At 37.6% G+C, this 16,614-nt stretch overlaps 1 protein-coding gene across 4 annotated transcripts in view; it reads left to right on the top strand.

Moving 5' to 3' along the window:
- The window catches only part of PTBP3 (polypyrimidine tract binding protein 3), a 79,113-nt gene that overhangs the window by 23,332 nt on the left and 39,167 nt on the right, over positions 1-16,614 (top strand). For all 4 annotated transcript variants that reach the window (XM_030817626.1, XM_030817625.1, XM_030817624.1 and 1 more), the window contains 2 exons: positions 6,215-6,361; positions 11,829-11,993. In XM_030817626.1, coding sequence (XP_030673486.1) covers positions 6,215-6,361; positions 11,829-11,993 — 312 coding nt within the window. The remainder of the gene's footprint in view (positions 1-6,214; positions 6,362-11,828; positions 11,994-16,614) is intronic.

Raw genomic sequence — 16,614 nt, 5'->3', positions numbered from 1 at the left:
TTTTATATTGTTTATTACTGTAAAGAAGAGGACAACAAATCTAGGCCCTAGGTATTTTGTAGTACATTGTGATGTATTACTGTGTTTCATCTGCTTTTGATAAATAATAGGTTTAAGAAACACATGGTAAATACATTTATAAATAAATAGATTAGTAAGCATTGGGCATGAAAGAGGTTGGATGATGATGTCTGAGTTCCCTATATTTAGTAAATCACTTATTTAATATCCTCTTTAATTCACATGAGGTTACTAAGATCTGGAGAAGTTAAGTAACATGCCTTAATATTTGGCCCTTGTTGTATTTCCACATTTGTCTTAAATCCTTTGGAGACAGCGCATCCCTGCCAGTTAGATCGTTATTTTAACACAATTGCTACTACTGAGAATAGTATGGTTTGCATGATTTGAACAGAGACCACATGGCCATGTCTAATGGCTAATTGCCTGTGAAAGGCTGAGCAGGCAACATCATAATTTTCTTTGTCTCTGCTACTGATTCTGGGTTTATTTTTATCGGTAAGCTAACCGTAAGTGTTATGTTAATTGCTTGTGTTTTGATCACAAATCCTGTTTAGAAAGTATCTTTTTAGTAAATACACTTGAGCAGGAGATTCTAATTTGAGTCACTAGATCCACTCGTTGAGTGATAACTTTTCTCAGGGCATTTGGAGGGTGGAGTGTTGGGGGCCAAATGGGGATTATTTTTACCAGCCTTCCTCTGGGTAGTGACTTTTGGCTGTCTCTCCACTCTGTACTATGAAAATTGGACTTTTTGACTAGATACTGAAATAAAATATAAGTAATTACTGGACTCTGTGGAAAAAATTATTTTAGCACATGAAATTTTAGGTTCTATATACTTAAAGAAAATCCTGTGACAAGGATCATATTCCAAATATATTGTTTAGCTTTTCCTTTATGTGACTGCTGTTAGAAATTGAGTATGTTCTTAACATTTAGAAAGGAGTTTGCAGAAATATGTCCGTAAGTGGATATTACTGTTTACAAATTGTTTGTTGAAAGATGATTTAAAAACAGTTAGAAATAAGCTAGTTGCCATAGCTGTTTTTCCTACCTTGATCATTTTTATCGTGTCTTAGAAAAATTAGAAAAAATATATTACTGACGCAAGTGGATAATGGTTTCAAAGTACATCATGGACATTTTTACCTTTTAAATAGTATAAATGACTTGAAGTCAGTTTTGCTCTTTTAAGATCGTGCAATTTTTATTTATTTGGGGAGTTTTATTTGTTTATTGTGGGTTGATTTGTGATGTTTCATCCACTGTCACATGGCTAACTAACATCACTGTTTCATAGAGCATTGGTAGTTCATTTGGAGCATTTCATTGGTTCAGTTGTTACATTTGGTTGGTACAGTTATACATCATGTTTAACATCTGTCCAGTTAATACGGCTTTTCTAGAGTTTGTGTGGAAACATTTGACAAGTAGGCTAACTATAAACAAAGAAATAGTTTGATTTAGAGATACTTGCCATTTCCTGTGTTCAGTAAATTTTATTAACAAATGTGTATTTTATAAATTGTAAATATTTTATACATAAGTTGAAATGGTTGATACATGCTTGCTAATTAAATGCTCCTGTGCCTGGGCATGGTGGCACTTGCCTCAAGGATTGCTTGAGTCTGGGCATTCTGGGCTGTAGTGTACTAAGCCGATCTGGTATCCACACTAAGTTGGCATCAGTATGGTCCAGGCTGCATAAGGAGGGGTGAACCTGCCCAGACTGGAACCAGAGCAGGTCAAAACTCCTGTGCTGATCAGTAGTGGTATCTTGCCTGTGAATAGCCACTGCATTTCAGCCCAGGCAACATATCAAGACCCCTATCTGTTAAAAAAATGGATGGATGGATAGATGGATGGGTGGATGAATAAATAAATATGTTCTTTTGTAGTAAAAAAAGAATTGGATTGTCTAACTAGAAATTTGTGTTGATTTGGATCAGGAGTGGTTCCTGCATTTTAAATTTGAGATGTTCTTACCAGTATTTTGAGGACTCAGAACGGTTAATGTCTATAGTTTATAACTAATCATTAAAATAGGGCGACAAAGTCTGGGCACAGTGGTTCATGCCTGTAATCCCACCACTTTGGGAGGCTGAGGCAGGAGGATAACTTGAGCTCAGGAGTGCAAGACCAGCCTGGGCAGTATAGTGAGACCTCATTGCTACAGAAACTGTAAAAAATTAGCCAAGTGTGGTGGCACCCACCTGTAGTCCCAGCTACTTGGGAGGCTGAGATGGGAGGATTGCTTGAGCCCAGGAAGTGGACATTGCAGTGAGCTGAGATCACGCCACTGCAGTCCAGTGTAGTGAGACTCTGTCTCAAAAAAAAAAAAAAAAATGAAATAAAAAAAGTGAGATGGGGGACAAAATCTACCACCTTAGAGCTTTGTAAGTATCTTATTCCTGTTAAGAGGAAACTATATATACTATAAAATGTAAATGTCAAGAGGCTTTTGCCAGCTCAGCTTTTCCTGAGTCATTCTTCAGGTATCTACTATTAGTACAGTGACTACAGATAGCAAGTCACTTGAATGACTTAAATCAATATTGACTCTGTAGGAAGTTCTCAGATTTCCATAATTTGAATAATTGATCCTTTGTCCCTTATTTTTAAAAAGTATTCTATATTTGAAGATGATAAACTATTTTCTTTTTCTTTTTTATTTTGAGATGGAGTCTCGCTCTGTTGCCCAGGCTGGAGTACACTGGAGTTCACTGGTGTGATCTTGACCTCACTGCAACTTCTGCCTCCCAGGTTCAAGTGATTCTGCTGCCTCAGCCTCTTGAGAACCTAGGATTACAGGCACCTGCCACCACACCTGGCTAATTTTTTGTGTGTGTTTTTAGTAGAGAAGGGGTTACACCACATTGGCTAGGCTGGTCTCAAACTCCTAACCTCAAGTGATCTGCCCGTCACGGCCTCCCAAAGTATTGGGATCATAGGCGTGAGCCATTACGCCTGGCCTTATTTTATGATAAAGGTTGAATATCCCTAATCTGAAAATGAGGTGCTCTAAAATCTGAAACTTTTTGAGCACCATAACAATCAAAGGAAATGCTCAGTGGAGCATTTTGGATTCCAGATTTTTGAATTAGGGGAGGCTCAGCTAGTAAGTATCTTTGGCAAATATTAAATATTTCAAAATCTGAAATCTAACACACTTCTGTTCCTAAGCATTTTGGATAAGGGATACTCAGACTGTGCCTCAGAATTAAATACGACATATATGTGCATGTCTGTGTTCTAATGAATGCCTCAGTACTTAAAAAGGAACCTAAAGCTGAGCGCGGTGGCTCATGTCTGTAATCCCAGCACTTTGGGAGGCCAAGGTGGGCGGATCACTTGAGGTCAGGAGTTGAAGACCAGCCTGGCCAACATGGTCACCCTTCTCTACTAAAAATACAAAAATTAGTCGGGTGTGGTGGCGTGCACCTGTAATCCCAGCTACTCGGGAGGCTAAGGTTGCAGTGAGCCGAGGATTGCTTGAACCCAGGAGGCGGAGGTTGCAGTGAGCCAAGATCGCACCACTGCACTCCAGCCTGGGCTACAGAGCAAGACTCCTACTCAAAAAACAAATACAAAAAAAGGAACCTAAGCCCTGGGAACACTAAAGCCATGTGAGTCTGAGTTGGGGGCAGTTGGTGGTAGTGGTGGGTAATATGGTAAGGAGATCACTGAAAAATTTTCTTCACAATGTTTTTTGAGGGTTGAGGGATAGAGAGAGGGTGTGACATGGGGAAAATTCTTGGTGGCTTAAGATAATGCTGTCTGTCAATGCTGCACACGTGGTTTACCATCATTTTAGACTGGAATTTCAGATGCCTTTTTAAGGAATGCTTAAGAATCATGATTCTTATGTTGGGAAACCTTTAAAAAATTAAAAATGCTTCATATGTTTATTAAATTCAAAAGCGTAGAATTATTTAAAGTAAAACTTGATATTCCCCAAACAGCACTCTTTTCTGGCCAGTTTAGTGTGATTCCATACATACAAGTAAATGTGACATGAAGATGTAAATACCGTGTTGATACGTGTGTGCACATGTATGTATATAAACATGTAAAATACAGGAAATACCTTTACATATTTATATGTAACCTTTTTTCAAAATGTAACATGGGTGTTAATTAGAAGCATTTGAAACATTGAGTACGGAGAAGGATTTGGTGACGCCTGTAATCCCAGCATTCTGGGAGGCCGACTGGGGTGGATCGCTTGAGGTCAGGAGTTCGAGACCAGCCTGCATGGCGACTCCCTGTCTCTACTATAAACCCAAAAATTAGCTGGGGGCGTGGTGTCATGCGCTTGTAATCCCAGCCACTTGTGAGGCTGAAGCAGGAGAATCATTTGAACCCAGGAGGCGGAGGGTATAGTGAGCCGAGATGACGCCACTGCACTCCAGCCTGGGTGACAGAGTGAGACTATGTCTCAAAAAAAAAAAAAAGATTTGGAATTGGAAAATTGCCACTTAATTAACTGGTTTTATGTGGTTCTTGGTTTTTTTCTTGTTTCTTCCTAGAAATACTTAAAAAGGCAAATCTAAAGTGTGCACCATCATATGAGTAGAAGGTGAAAGATTTATACCATCTGAAGAAAAACCAGAGTATTGATCATCATTTTACAAGGATGCTTTTCAGAGGCTGAGTTTAATAGTTTTATTCTGAAAAATCCCATACAGTCCAACTAACAGGAATTAAAAATGATCTCAAATAAAAATCATCTCATGTTAGAGCTACAAAGAGACTTAAAGATCCTGTTAGGCAGTGCTTCATGTTTTAGATGAGGAAACTAAGGCTCAGAGGTGTTAATGAGTAAGGTGTCATAGCCAGGCATAGATTTTAATCAAGTTCCCTTTCTACCATATCATGCTAGTTCTCATTTCTTGCTATCATATATGTTGGTAATGTATGAGGTAATAAAACTCTTACTGAAAAAAAGTGAATACTCTATTAATTTTATTCGTAAACGGCTGTTTTTAAAAAGAGTAAAAGGAGAACAAACCATTTTGCCCCATCTCTGTTTAAGACTCTGGGTGTTATTAAAGCAGTGTTTCTCAATGTTTTTTCCTCTGTTTTTTTCTTTCTCCTCCCCTAAAGACGGTTTTTAGCCTTTTTACCCCCTAATTGCCCCCATTAAATTTAGTATCTGTTTATGTATTGTAGCCTTTTAGCATCAGTCTTTTTTTTTTTTTTGAGACACAGTTTCGCTCAGTCACCCAGGCTGGAGTGCAATGGCGCGATCTCAGCTCACTGTAACCTCCGCCTCCTGGGTTCAAGTGATTCTCCTGCCTTAGCCTCCCGAGTAGCTGGGATTACAGGCACCTGACAATCATTCCCGACTAATTTTTATAGTTTTAGTAGAGACAGGGTTTCACTGTGTTGGCGAGGCTGGCCTTGAACTCCTGACCTCAGGTGATCCACCTGCCTCAGCCTCCCAAAGTGCTGGGATTACAGGCCTGAGCCACTGTGCCCAGCCTTAGCCTCACTGTTTTTAATGATAAACTTAAATCACAGCCGCTGAAAGCATCCGTTTACAATGGTGATGTACACATTTATTTTCATCTTTTTAATTATTTCTAGATTTTAAAAGAAACAGAAATAAAAGGAAAACCAAAAACTGCATAAAAGCTCTTAATCAGCTGGCAGTTAAATCCTTTTTTTTTTTGAGACGGTGTCTCACTCCTGTTACCTACGCTGCAATGCAGTCATGCAAACATGGATCACTGCACCCTCATAGGCCTGAGCAGTCCTCCTACTCAGCCCCTCCCTCACCCCCCCGACCCCAAGTAGCTGGGACCACAGTCATGTGCCACCATGCCCAGCTGATTTTTAAAATTTTTTGTAGAGATGGGTTCTCGCTGTGTTGCACAGGCTGCTGTTGAACTCCTGGGCTCAAGCAGTCCTCCCACCTTGTCTTCCCAAAGTAGCTGGAATTACAGTTGTGAACCACCATGCCTGGCTTCTCAAGTTCTTCAGTGAACCCAACTTTTTAGATGTTTCTAATTAACATCCATGATATTTTGAAGCAAAGGTGTTTTTTTGTTTTTTTTTTTCTCCCCTTGGGGGTAATGTCATTTTACTTGAGAATGCATGGGTTTAGAGCAAGCTAGAATGGCAAAATATCTCTTAACTGTCTTTCAAAAAGATGAGCTTTCACTTTACCTTCTTGTGTTTATTGCAGGCTTTCTTAGAAATGGCTTCTGAGGAAGCTGCTGTTACTATGGTGAATTATTACACTCCTATTACTCCTCACCTTCGAAGCCAGCCTGTTTATATTCAGTATTCCAATCACAGAGAACTTAAGACTGACAATCTACCTAATCAAGCTGTAAGTATTAAAGGTGTTTTAAAAAATAGGTATGGGAACACATGGTATGATAACTTACATACTTTACAGATGAAGAAAAATTATGTGCTTTTATTCATTTTAGGATACTTTACTAGTCATAATTGTATATGTAAATTCTTCCCCCAATTCTTAAGAATAAGAAAGCAGTGCCATTTAGAAATATATTAGAAGTAATTTTTTCTCTTGAAACTGTTTTCACAGTAAAAAAGGAGAAAAAATATTGATTGTTATATACATCTTAAAATCTCAGATCTGAAAGGAACTTACTTAATCATTCATTTCAATCATCTTTTTCAGACTCTAACAAAAGCATTGAGAAATTGAGTGAATTAAGTAACAGAATTTAACACCTTAATAAACAGTTTTTAGAATTGTTTATTAAATGATTTTTGACTCCTCAAGATGAATGTGAAATGTAGCATAGCAACATTTCTTACCCATTTTTCTGTTATTTTGATGTAGCACACATTGAGTCTTTTGTGTCTTTCCATGTTGATTTTTAAGTGGTTAAAAATAGTATAATAATTTGGAGTTATTTAAAGACAGAAAATCTTTATACACAAAGTAAATACATTTTAAGAAAGTGGTTTTTGGCCAGGCGCAGTTTGGGAGGCTGAGGCGGGTGGATCGTGAGGTCAGGAGATTAAGACCATCCTGGCTAACACAGTGAAACACCGTCTGTACTAAAAATACAAAAAAAATTAGCCGGGCGTGGTGACGGGCGTCTGTAGTCCCAGCTACTCAGAAGGCTGAGGCAGGGGAATGGCGTGAACCTGGGAGGCGGGGCTTGCAGTGAGCTGAGACCGTGCCACTGTACTCCAGCCTGGGCGACAGAGCGAGACACTGTCTCAAAAAAAAAAGAAAGTGGGTTTTTTTTAAATTATGATTTTAAGGGCGTGTTTGGCCTCTGTATTCTTGCTCTAGGCAAAGAACTCCTCCAGCTCTCTGATTTTGTGTTGAAAGGCAGTATAATGTTAGCTGGTGAGATTAGTTTTCCACATTGTTTGAAACAGCGACATTTACTGCATGTAATCCTTAACTTATTTTAGGCAATATTAATGGCATATAATAAACTATATAAACTTACAATAAATACAATATTGGATGAACAGAATAGACTTTTTAAAATGAAAAATTGTCATTACAAGTTGTACATAGGATACATGCTTTTGGTACACCATTCAATCAAGAAAAGTAAAAGAGAAAAGAACTAAAACCAATCCAGTTACCCAGAGATAACTAATAACTAGTGGTAATGTTCGTTGTGTATTCAGATGTCTATATATCTAATTTTACACAAAATGTTTTGAAATCTTTTTTTGTGTAATGTTATGGACATGGGTTTATTATAACAAATATAGCATTACCTCATCAGCTTTTAATGACTGTAATACTCCCTTTTATAGGAGAATTATAATTCGTCCAATTTCTTTTTGATATACACTGAAGTTGTTTCCTGTGTATATTCCAATACAGCATATTCCAATCCAATACAATGTATATTGCCATGCAAGACAATGTGTATTCCAATGTATATGTATGAAATTGCTGGGACACAGCATGTACATATTTTAAATTTTGGTATATGTTGCATGATTGCTTTCTGTAGAGATTATGTGCTTAGAGTGCCACCAGTATAATGGATGAGCAAATGGCATTCCAGTCTTCGTTGATAGATAGATGAGTAATTATATCTTATGTTTTACTTTTGTTTGATAATTTGTAAAATACTTATACTGATTTCTGTTAGTGCCATTTTCTCCATTTTTTATTGTAGTAAAATATACATGACATAAAATTTAGCATTTCAGCCATTTTTAAATGTACAGTTTAATGGCATTAAGTACATTTACATTGTTGTATAGTCACCACCACACTTAGTCTCTAGATGCCATTTCCCATTACCTCAAACTGAAACACTCTATCCATTATACAGTAACTCCCTATTCCTTCCTCCCTCCCACCTCTGGCAACTACCATTCTACCTTCAGTCTCTATGAATATATGGTCAAATCTCTTAGGATGTCATAATACAATCTTTTCTGACTTCAGTACCATGCTCAGAAAGATCTAGTACACCAAGATTAAAAAAAGAATCTACATATGTTTTCTTCTAATACTTTTATGTTGTAGTTGTTCTTATTTCTATTAGGAATTTTTTGGATGTAGGAATGAGGGTAAGGATTCAGTCTTTTTTTTACTCCCAGAGACCAGTTTCTCCTGCATTATTTTTGAATAACTCATTTATTATCTACTAATGTGAAACTTGTCCTTTGTCATATATTAGTTTCTGTACACACTCTATGCCTACTGATCATATGTACACACACTCACGCACAGTCTTGTCTAACATGCTTATACGTTCTGCTTGCATGTCTTGTTCTACCCACGTGTGTGTTGCTCACATGCTATGCATTCCATGTTTAACCTTTACTACCTTTTGAATTCCAAAAGCTTGGATTCCATTTCTGTGTCTGTGCCTTAAGGCTTAATTTTTTGTTGTTGTTGTTTTTTGTTTGTTTTTGGAGACAGAATTTTGCTCTTTGCCCAGGATGGAGTGAAGTGTAGCCATCTTGGCTCACCGCAACCTCTGCTCCCACCCCCACCCCCCGCCCACCGGGTTCAAGCGATTCTCCTGGCTTAGCCTCATGAGTAGCTGGGATTATAGGTGCCCGCCACCATGCCCAGCTAATTTTTGTATTTTTAGTAGAGACAGGATTTTGCCATGGTGGCCAGGCTGGTCTGGAACTCCTGACGTCAGGTGATCCACCAGCCTCTGTCTCCCAAAGTGCTGGGATTACGGGTGTGAGCCACTGCGCCCGGCTCCTAAGACTTAATATATTGCAGAGCGAGACCTTATTTCTTACTCTCTTTTCAGAAATTAACTGATTAATATATCTTGCCTATTTCTTCAGATAAATTTTGGAATTATTTTGATAACTCCTGTCCCCCAAAAAACACACTTGGAATTGGGTTGATGTTGTAAGTTAATTTGAGATAATTAATTATGCACATTAATTATATTACTCTGATTTTTTTAAGGAGGAAGTTATATTTTGTTTGTTTTCTTTTATGTCTTTCAGTAGAGTTTTTAATTTTCCTTCATGTAAATCCTGCAGTTTTCTCATTAGTGTGATTCCTGAATATGTTACTATAAACCTTGAAGGGAAAAAACAATTTAATAAATCTTAAAGATTGGATTATTCCAAAGAGAAACAGTGAGAAATCCCAGTTGCTTGGCAACCAAAGCCAGCCTAAATGACCTAGTTTATTCTGAGATAGCCTTCATTTCTTCCCAATACTTTTTCCATCTTGTTGCTTTTGTACAACTTTTATGCATTGATGTTTGATAAAATACAATAATTTTTTTAAAATTCAAAGTCCTACATCAAACCTAATGTCCAACTTGCAGATACCTGTTTGATATTTTTAAAGTACTATCGTATCTTTTTATTCTGACATTCCCAGAAAGCTGATAGATGAGTGTTTCATTCCTTTTTGTTCTCTGAATAGCAAGCTATCCCAAAATATGCACTTTACTTTTCCAGTTTATGATTGTACTTGCCAGCAGGTCAGGTGAATGTTAAGTGTTTTGTTTCCTTGATTTAAACTAAAATCACAACTGTAAAATTTAGGTCATATTCTGAGATAACAGCGTTTGAGAAATGGTTGTGTTAATAGGAGTCATTATTGTATGCAGCTTTTCTTGACCTTGTGGATGAAAGTTTATAAATCTGCCATGAGATGACCATAGAAGGATTTTCTCTAAAAAACAATCAGACTTAACACTTAAGATCTGTGCATTTTTATTGTATGTTAATTTTCATATTCTCAATCTGAGAAATATCTTCTTTACATTTTCCAGGCATTTTTATATTTTACATGAAGTATACATTTCTCCTTATCCCACATTAAATTTGTTTTCCTGATCATACTACTGCTATTATTTCCTTTATTAATTTAACTATCCCAGAGAGTTTGTTACCCAAACATTTTAAAATTATTTCCCATAATAGGAATTCTGCTCCTTCATAATTTTTAGCATCAGACACACTTTTTTTTGTTTGAGACAGCATCTTGCTCTGTGGCCCCAAAGTAATAATAGTTGCTTAAAATTTTGAGACAATCACAAACTTAGAAAAAAGGTTCCATTATAGTACAAAGGACTTTTGATTGTTGAGCCTTTTGAGAATAAGTTGCCACTCTGGTCCTTCTTTCCTGTCCAATATTTTTAGTCTGCATTTCCTACAAACAAGGACATTCTTCTATCAACCAGAATACAGCAGTCAACATCAGGAAGTTAACATTGATACATAAGTTCCCTCCATTCCTCATACCCCATTTATGTTTTGCCAATTGACCCAATAATGTTTGTTTATAGCAAAAGGATTTAGTTAGAATCACATTTCCATTTAATTGTAATGTCTTTTTAGTCTCCTTTAGGGCCTTTCATAACCTTGACACGTTGAAAATTATAGGCAATTTATTTTCAAGAATGTCCCTCAGTTTGAGTTTGTCTGATGTTTCCTTGTGATTCAATTCAGAGTATCTGTCTTTGACAGAACATCACAGAAGTAATGCTCTTTTCATTGCATTATAAAATTTCCATTTGTTGTGTTAGTAATGATGGGCTCTTTGATCACTTGATTAGAGTGGTGTTTGCCAGCCTTCTCCACTGTAAAGTTGTTACTTACAAGGGGGAAGAGTAGTATTTTGTGGGCAGGTACTTTAAGACTATGTCAATATACTGTTCCTTATCAGCTGTTTATTTATATCAGTATGGACTAAAGGTTTCCTATGTTATTTGATGGATTTTCTGTTTTTAACAGTTGTTATTATTTTGATACACAGATTGTCCTAGATTTGGCCAGTGCAGGCCCCTTCAAGCTGGTTTCTATGTCCTTTTGGAGTATCCCTATCATTCTTTGAACATTTCCTTGCATTCTGACCAACGCTCCCTCCCCCTGCCCCAAAACAAAAATATTTTATAGTCTTCTTGTGATTTCTGGGCCCCTGTTCTGGAATCAGCTATTCTTTTAGAGTGCCTTGGTTTCTTTTAGTGGAGAATATTTAGAAGCTTGTCTTGACTACCCTTGCTTGGGTGTAAACATCCCATGCCATAGTCTTTAATGTTGCTTTCATATTTCTTCCCCCATTGTCTTTTAAAAATTAGGAAATAAAAATTATATCCACATTTTCTCCTTTTCTCCATGTGTTTTTATTCTTCAAGTAAATTTAAGCACCTTTTAAAAATACTGTGTCATTGTGGTATGCAGGGAGGTGTTTGACTGTTGACTGATTACAAATTTAGGATATGTATCTCCAGAGTAGATAAATCTTGTTTTACTTAACTATATTGCTTCATACTGTTTTATGTCAACTAAATTTTAGGATTCATATAATGCATCTGTATAATCAAAAGTTCTCATTTTGGGTTGTTCTATAGCGAGCCCAAGCTGCACTGCAGGCTGTCAGTGCCGTCCAATCAGGAAGCCTGGCCCTTTCTGGAGGTCCTTCCAATGAAGGCACAGTCCTACCTGGGCAGAGCCCTGTGCTTCGAATAATTATTGAAAACCTCTTTTACCCTGTTACCCTGGAAGTTCTTCATCAGGTAAGGAGGAATAAATACCCTTAAGAAAGTTAAGTTAAATATGGCCTCTGAAACTTTTGATGTTTTATATCTAAGTTGTTTAGCTTATTGGTTTTGTTGATATATTTGTTTAAATAATGAAAAAATCTTTATCTAATTTCATAGAAATTAGAGGTAATTTTTTGACAGCCTCCTTTTTCTAACTTGAATACATAATTAAAAAGGGTGTAAAAAGTTTCGATTTTTTTTTTTCTTGTAGGTAAGCATGACAATGAACAAAGCATAGAATACTGTGAGAAGTCCAGGAAGTAGTTGTTCCTTAGAAAGTAATGTCACCGTTGAGTACAACCAATTTATTTCTGGACAACTTCTTACATTTGAGTATTTCTGATTTAAAAATTCTAAAGGGAAAGTGTTCAAAAAGTCTTCACGTGTAATATGAATATACCATGTTAAATATTGACTGATGCCCAACCTAAGCTTCATACACTACCCATTGCTATATCTAAGTTGTCTTGATAAAAGAAATCATGGCAAGTAATATGTAGAATTTAAGAATTGAAGGTTACTTAGTTTCATAATTTTGTAGTGAATAAATCCAAAACCCAAATAATTGATAAGTATAGAATATTGTAGAGCGTAATTGAAGAGCCAATTAGAATTGAAGCTTCCTGATGTAATTTCCCATGTTTTGTTTTTGAATGGTTGTTACATTTTTAACTAATACTTCATATATACATATCCTAAGAATGTAACATACAGTTATCTGGTAATCTGTGTATATAAATATTTGACATATAGCCCCAAAATTTAGTCAGCATTTGTCCTCTTTAAATATGTTGATTTCATTTCATTACACTTAACCCACATATTAAAATACTGCAACACTTCCCTTGCTTATTTTCATTTAACAGAGTCATGCCTTTGGATTTGTAGTATGTGCAGAGTCATAGAGGTGTGTGTGTGCTTGTATATGTAAGAATTAAAATGCATCTTACTCTAGGCTCACATTTTACAAATAAAGAAGCTAGGGCCCTTAGAAGTCCATTTACTTTCCCACAGTCCTTATACCAATTGGCGATAGAGCTCAGACACATTTCTCAGTAAAGTGCTGTGCCTGCATGTATATATTAAACATGCCATTGAGTAGGCCTACTGGGTTTCCCCTTTGAGAGTTTTCTGAGTACCATTTTTAAAACATATGCATTTGTGAAGCATGTCCTAAGCAGGACTCTAGCAGTGGTATCCAGAGCCACGGTTGCTCTCTGAAAGGGTTCAGCTGTTGCTTAAGTGATTGGTTTCATTGTTCTTGTGGATTTTCTTCTCTTCTGTTTATCCTGGAAAGTGGCATTGAAGACTAATATGATCTTTAGCAGTGTTTGTTCCAGGGTTGCTACTGTAACGTTGTAGCTATTGCTTTTATAAAAGATGTTCTTATGCCTATGTCCCAACACTGCCATCAGCCAGCAGCAAGTTTAGCTACAGTCATGTGGTCCTGTCTTATCATTTCATTTATCATCTCCCTAACCACAGTAGCAGATTTTGTTTTTCCCTCAAGAGATCATGGTGACCTTCAGGTGAAGAGGACTAATTCTGAGTGTCCTCAGTAGCAAGTGCTGGGGTAGGACTCTCAGCCTTTCAGTTACAGCACTCACTTTTTTAACCCTCTTTTCCAGTGCTATTGAAATAAAACCAACTCCTTATGAAGGCCCCCAAATGCAGACTTCTCTCCCATCTCTTTATCTTCATTACCTAATACTCTTCTGCTTATTTAACACCTGTCTTTTCTGGCACTGTCTCTCTCTCCCTACCTCCCTTCCCTGTTCCCCTGCTTAGTTCTGTACTTAGTCCATTTCTGTCTTGTATTTCTTAGGCCGGGAACACTCTTTACCCAGGTAGTCACCTGGCAGGATCGACGTCATTCAACTTTCAGCTCAAATGTTACCTCCTCAGGGAGCCTGAATCTAATTACATTAAGCAAGCCCTCCCCCCTGGCATTCTATCCCATCAGCCAACTAAGAGCCAGTCTGGCATAACAGTTACAGATGCAAGGTCTGGAGCTAGTTTGAATCCTGACTCTACTGCCTCTATAGCCTTGGGCAAGTAACTTACCCCTTCTATTTTTTATAATGAAGATGATGTTCTCTCTCTTTTTTTTTTTATTGCGAGGATTACATGAGTTAATATATTTAAAGTACTCATTAAATAGAACAGGGCCTGATACATATTAAGTGCCCAAGAAAGGGTTGGGTGTGGTGGCTCACACCTGTAATCCCAACACTTTGAGAGGCCAAGGCGGGTGGATGACTTGAGGTCAGGAGTTCAACGCCAGCCTGGCCAACATGGTGAAACCCTATCTCTTCTAAAAATATAAAAAATTAGCCGGGTGTGGTGGCATGTATCTGTAGTTCCACCTATTCTGGAGGCTGAGGCAGGAGAATCACTTATACCCAGGAGGCTGAGATTGCAGTGAGCTGAGATCGCACCACTGCTCTCCAGCCTGGGCAGCAGAGCAAGACTCCATCTAAGTGCGCAAGAAGTATTAGCTCTAATGATCAAATGCTAGTAAAGAGCAATGTAAGAAACTGGTTCTTTCTCTTGTAGTCTTGTGGGTAAGACACTAATTTCATAAATAATGGCATAAAATGTGATGAATATTATGGTAGGGGAATATACAGAAGTGTGGAGTTGGTTGTACCTGTTATAACTATTTAGCAAATTATTTTATTATATGCTGAAAATTGGTCCTGGCTCAACTGCTATCTAACATCTATAGAAACTAGTGTTCCTTTAGCTCATGGTAAGGGAATTGAGAGTGACTGAGATGGGATTGATGCTATTTTAGATGAAAGAAGTTAGGGAAAGTCTTTGCAATATGATATTTGAGCAGAGGCTTATAGGATGTGAAGATATAAGTTATGTGTGTATGTGGAGAAATAATGATCCAGTCCAAAAGAACAGCAGATGTAAGGTGCCTAAGGTATGCTTGTTGTGTTCAAGTGTCAGAAAGAAGGCTGGTGTCACTGGAATGGAGAGAGTAAGAAAGCCCTATGCGAGAGGGCATTAGAGCAGTGATGTTTCAAAGCTTTTTATAATTTCTTATACTAGGTAAGATGGGAAACCTTTGGAGGATTTTGAATGGAACAGTGAGATTATATCATTTATGTTTTAGCAGAATCACTCTTGTTGCTGTATTAAGAATAAACTGTGGCCAGGTGTGGTGGCTCACGCCTGTAATCCCAGCACTCTGGGAGGCCGAGGCCAATGGATCATCTGAGCTCAGGTGTTCAAGACCAGCCTGGGCAACATGGCAAAACCCCATCTGTACCAAAAATACCAAAAATTAGCCAAGGGTGGTGGCACACACCTGTAGTCCCAGCTACTCAGGAGGCTGAGGTGGGAGGATAGCTTGAGCCCAGGAGTTGGAGGTTGCAGTGAACCGAGATTGTACCACTGCATTCCAGCCTGGATGACAGAGTGAAACCCTGCCTCCCCATCCTCCAAAAAAAATAAGCTGTATAGGGTTAAGTGGAGGCTCTTGTCCTACTTCAAGTGAGAGATGATGGTGGCCTGGGTGAGGGCATAGGCACTGGAAGTGGTGATTATGGATTTTTTTACAATTAGAGTTAGGGTCTTACTATGTTACCCAGACTGGCCTTAAATAAATTCCTGGGCTCAAGAGATCCTTCCACCCTATGAGAAGCTGGGGCTATAGTTACGGGCCACCTATACAGGCTTCTGTGGATATATTTTGAAAGATTTGCTGATAGATTGATTAGATGTGGTTCTGAAGAGAAAGGGAGTAATCAAGAATGCCTCCCAGATTTTGGACCTGAGCCTCTGGTAAAATGGAGCTAAGATGTAAAGACTGAGGTAAATAAATAATAGTAATAATAAAAAGACAAAGACAAAAAAAGATTTGGGGCAGGGGTTGGAGGTAGGCAGGAATCAAGAGTTTGATTTGAACATGTTAACTTAAGATACCTATTAGATATACAAGTGGGAGATGATAAATGGGAATAAAGTCTGGATTCAGGAAAGAATTCAGGCTGAGATTTGGAAACCTTCAGCGTAGGTGTGGTACTTAAAGTCATTGGACTGGATGACATCATCTCAGAATATTTGTAGATAGAATTCATCAACTGATTCATTATGTAAATGCTCAATCCTGCATACTAAAAAGTGTCTTTGTGTATGAAAGAAGTAGCTCATAACGATGTTCTCATGTAATCCATTACTTCTGAGTACTGTTGTACATGGGAATGGTTTTTGAGTGTCCAATAGATGAATCTCTTCTGGACAAAGGACCAATCTTTTTGAATTGTAATAAAGATAAATAACTTATAAAAGCTAGGCATTATGGTACTAAATAAAAGAATCAATCCTAGTGATACAAAATTCTGGTTCTTAAATCATATTATTTCATTGGCTACAAAAACTATTATAAACAACTTGTGGCCAGTGTGCTTGATATTAAAAAAAAATTCTAATGTGAATACACTTTTTTGTTTTTTTTTGAGACGGAGTCTCACTCCTATATCCCAGGCTGGAGTGTGGTGGTGCAATCTTGGCTCACTGCAATCTCTGCCTCCTGGGTTCAAGCAATTCTCCTGCCTCAGCCTTCTGAGTAGCTGGGATTTAC

Source organism: Nomascus leucogenys, chromosome 8 (assembly GCF_006542625.1).
Source record: "Nomascus leucogenys isolate Asia chromosome 8, Asia_NLE_v1, whole genome shotgun sequence".
In the NCBI taxonomy this organism is placed as follows: domain Eukaryota; kingdom Metazoa; phylum Chordata; class Mammalia; order Primates; family Hylobatidae; genus Nomascus; species Nomascus leucogenys.
The sequence above is the reverse complement of the archived record's forward strand: the minus strand, read 5'-3'. Positions and strand labels throughout refer to the sequence as shown.